Source organism: Monopterus albus, unplaced genomic scaffold (assembly GCF_001952655.1).
Source record: "Monopterus albus unplaced genomic scaffold, M_albus_1.0 scaffold80.1, whole genome shotgun sequence".
Lineage (NCBI taxonomy): Eukaryota > Metazoa > Chordata > Actinopteri > Synbranchiformes > Synbranchidae > Monopterus > Monopterus albus.
Window position 1 is genome coordinate 18278 of NW_018127960.1, and position 3513 is coordinate 21790.

The window sequence follows — 3513 nt, forward strand, 5'->3', positions numbered from 1 at the left end:
GGGGTGAATTCACACGGTTAAAACTAGTCCCACCATCTATTTACATTATTCTGAACCCGTTGATCTTTGGTACTGTAAATGTACCTTGACACAGATACTTTTGTAATATCAGTAAAGCTTTAAATGTAGGACTTGTACCAGATTACAGGTGTGATCATGATACCTGTGTAAAACATCAGAGTACTTCTTCCACCACTGTAATACTATGAACTGAAATGGGGCAGTTGCTCTTCACCCCATGTTTATGAAGGTTGAATATTCTTTCTATGCAAGTAACAGTCAACACACAGGAACACATGGAAAGGTCGCCTCCGAAATAACCTTGGAAATCAACTGGACTTGGTTGACTTCGACTAGGTCGAAGACGTTTCACCTCTCATCCAAGAGGCTTCATCAGTTCTGACTGACTGGTGTTGAGTCGGAGATATTTATGCCCCTCGGTGGTGTTTCAGTCCTTAGAAAGCCAACACTGGAAAGGTTGGGTTTTCTGAATGTGTACGGAGCAACAGCCATCTGAGCACGATGGAAGTGGAGTCCTGATCTGATGCATTTCCATGCACCAACAGCTCCACTACTGTGTTACTTTACCATCTTTGTCTGACTTCTCCACGTCGTTGAGTTGTTGAGACTCCTGTAACGTTCCATCACACTGTCTGTTAGATGCATCACCGTTGTTACCGTTGTTATGTGGACAGACCAGCTCCTTGATGGATTCTCGCTTCCAATAACCAACTACACCCCCAGCTAAGACTACGACGCTAAGTAAGAAAAGTCCCACACCCAACCCTACTGACCCGTTTGGCTCTTTGAAAAAAGGGTTCTCCACGGGGTCACTGTCTTTCTCACCAGCCAGGTTCTTCATCCTACAGGAGACCGTTTTAGCACTTTGCATCTCCTCGGTCTTATTGATGGTAATGTCCTTCTCCCTCTGCTTCCACCCTCCGTCTCCAAACTTCCAGTAGTAGTCGACGGGTCCAGTCTCTGTGGTGTCTCCATCACAGGACAGTACACAGCTCTCCAAGGCAGGGCTACATGCCAGGGGTTTTACCAACACCGTCGGCTTGGACACCTCCTTGACCACTTTGGCTGGATAACGATCACTCTGGACCTTGTTGTTAATCTCCACTGTAAACAACCCTGTGTCATTTTTACCCATGTTTCGGATTTCCAAACGTCCAGTGGTTGTGTTCAGAGTTGTGCGGCCTTTAAACGACCCCCAGTACGTCAACGGAGACTCCTTATCCACCCACTCAGCCACCAGATCACCGTTGTGTCTCCACACGATGCTGGTTATGGCGGTCTGCTCCGGCTGAGGCCTCAGTTCCAGGCTGCCGCCAACCTTGACGTATTTTGGGTATATCCAGGGTTAAAGCAGAGCTCAGTACCACCGACAGCAGCACTATCACGGACCAAAGATAAACCAGTTTCTTCTCCATTTCCACAAATACGCTGAGAAATTACAATAAAAGAACGTCTAGCTCACAACAGGCCTAGATCTGGTCAACACCCTTCCTTCCTGGATTCGTTAGGTTTCTTTTTCGCCGTCTTGTTCTTCTTCAGCTGTATTTTTATGGCGGTTGACAACAGCTTTAGGTGCATTACCGCCACCTTCCGGACTGGAGTGTGGATCAGAACGGCCCCTACCTACCACCACACCAAACTAACCCCACTCAGTTCACCTTATATTATCTTGTGTAACCCTGTTCTCTCTAAAAACCTAATAAGTGCTCTGTATTCTATATCCCCTGACCTTTGTCCCAACACCTCCAGTAAACTAAAGTTCATTCCACCTCTTGAAACAGTATTTTTAAATAATTCCCTCTCCCACCTGAACCTGGGACAGCTCATTAAAACATGTTCCACTGTTTCTTGTACTCTACACATCTCACATTCCCCTGTAGTGTGTTTCTTGATTAACTTCAATGTACTATTTAATCCAATATGCCCAAATCTCAATCTTGATATCATATCTTCTTCCTTCCTCTTTGTCCCAGAGTTCTTATAATTTCTCTTTCAGTTTCTTTTTAATCAAACTCTTTACCTCAGCCTTACTATAGCTTACTTCCACACAAACATTTCTTTTTTTTAGTGCAGCTTTTGCAAATTTCTCTGCCAATTCATTTCCCTCCACCCCAGTATGTGCTGGTATCCAAACTAGCCTAATATCTATTCCAGCCCTCTGACATCTGAATAGTATACAAGCTATTTCCAGTATTATGTCTTGCCTTGAGTCTGACTGGATGTTTTGAATACTCACTAAAGAACTGCTGGAATCTGATCCAATGAGGACTTTCAATGGTTTATATTCTTCTACCCATTCTAATGCTAGCAATATAGCCAGTAATTCTCCTGTGTATACTGAGAGATTATCACTGATCCGTTTATTTGATTTCACAGTTAATTCTGGTATAATGAACGCTGAATCAACTTTACTATTCACTGTCTTAGATGCATCTGTATATATTTTAAGAAATCCTGCATAAGTTCTATCTACAGTCAGGGAAAAAATGATTTGAACCCCAGCTGATTTTGTAAGTTTGTCCACTAACAAAGAAATGATCAGTCTACAATTTCAATGGTAGGTTTATGTGAACAGTGAGAGACACAACAATAACAAAAAAATCCAGAAAAACGCATTACAAAAAAAGTTATACATTAATTTGCATTTTCATGAATGAAATAAGTATTTGATCCCTTTGCAAAACGTGAGATCTCTGGCTCCCAGGTGTATTTTATACAGGTAACGAGCTGACATTGGGAGCCCTCTCAGCTCGTTACCTGTATAAAAGAGACCTGTCCACAGAACCTCTGCTTCCACCCTCTGTCTCCAAACTTCCAGTAGTAGTCGACGGGTCCAGTCTCTGTGGTGTCTCCATCACAGGACAGTACACAGCTCTCCAAGGCAGGGCTACATGCTACCAACACCGTCGGCTTGGACACCTCCTTGACCACTCTGGCTGCATAACTCTCGTTCTGAACCTTGTTAATCTCCACTGTAAACAACCCTGCGTCATCTTTACTCATTTTTCGAATTTCCAAACGTCCAGTGGTTGTGTTCAGAGTTGTACGGCCTTTAAACACCCCCCAGTACGTCAACGGAGAGTCCTTATCCACCCACTCAGCCACCAGATCACCGTTGTGTCTCCACACGATGCCGGTTATGGCGGTGTGCTCCGGCTGAGGCCTCAGTTCCAGGCTGCCGCCAACCTTGAAGTATACTGGTATATCCAGGGTTAGAGCAGAGCTCAGTACCACCGACAGCAGCACTATCACGGACCAAAGATAAACCACTTTCTTCTCCATTTCCACAAATACGCAGAGAAATTACAATAAAAGAACTTCTAGCTCACACCAGGCCTAGATCTGGTCAACACCCTTCCTGTCCGGATTCGTTAGTTTTCTTTTTCGTCGTCTTCTTCTTCTGCAGCTGTTTTTGTTTTATGGCGGTTGACAACAGCTTTAGGTGCATTACCGCCCCCTTCCGGACTGGGGTGGGGATCAGAACAGCCCCTA

General features: G+C 44.4%; 1 protein-coding gene across 1 annotated transcript; it reads right to left on the reverse strand.

The window, feature by feature from the left end:
• Positions 1-477: 477 nt before the first annotated feature.
• Positions 478-3303, reverse strand: LOC109963828 (uncharacterized). The gene is made up of 2 exons (XM_020606704.1): positions 2794-3303; positions 478-1360 (listed from the first exon to the last, which is right to left on the reverse strand). Exons 1-2 carry the CDS (start codon positions 3301-3303, stop codon positions 572-574), a joined length of 1299 nt encoding a protein of 432 aa, XP_020462360.1. The 3' UTR covers positions 478-571.
• Positions 3304-3513: the final 210 nt, after the last annotated feature.

What these genes read in the sequence shown, in the direction of transcription:
- LOC109963828 (XM_020606704.1), bottom strand. Translation starts at nt 3,303, where the DNA reads ATGGAGAAGAAAGTGGTTTATCTTTGGTCCGTGATAGTGCTGCTGTCG. An exon ending in AGCAGAGGTTCTGTGGACAG is followed by an intron (nt 1,361 to 2,793) that starts GTCTCTTTTATA and finishes CTTTAACCCTGG; the next exon opens with ATATACCCAAAATACGTCAA.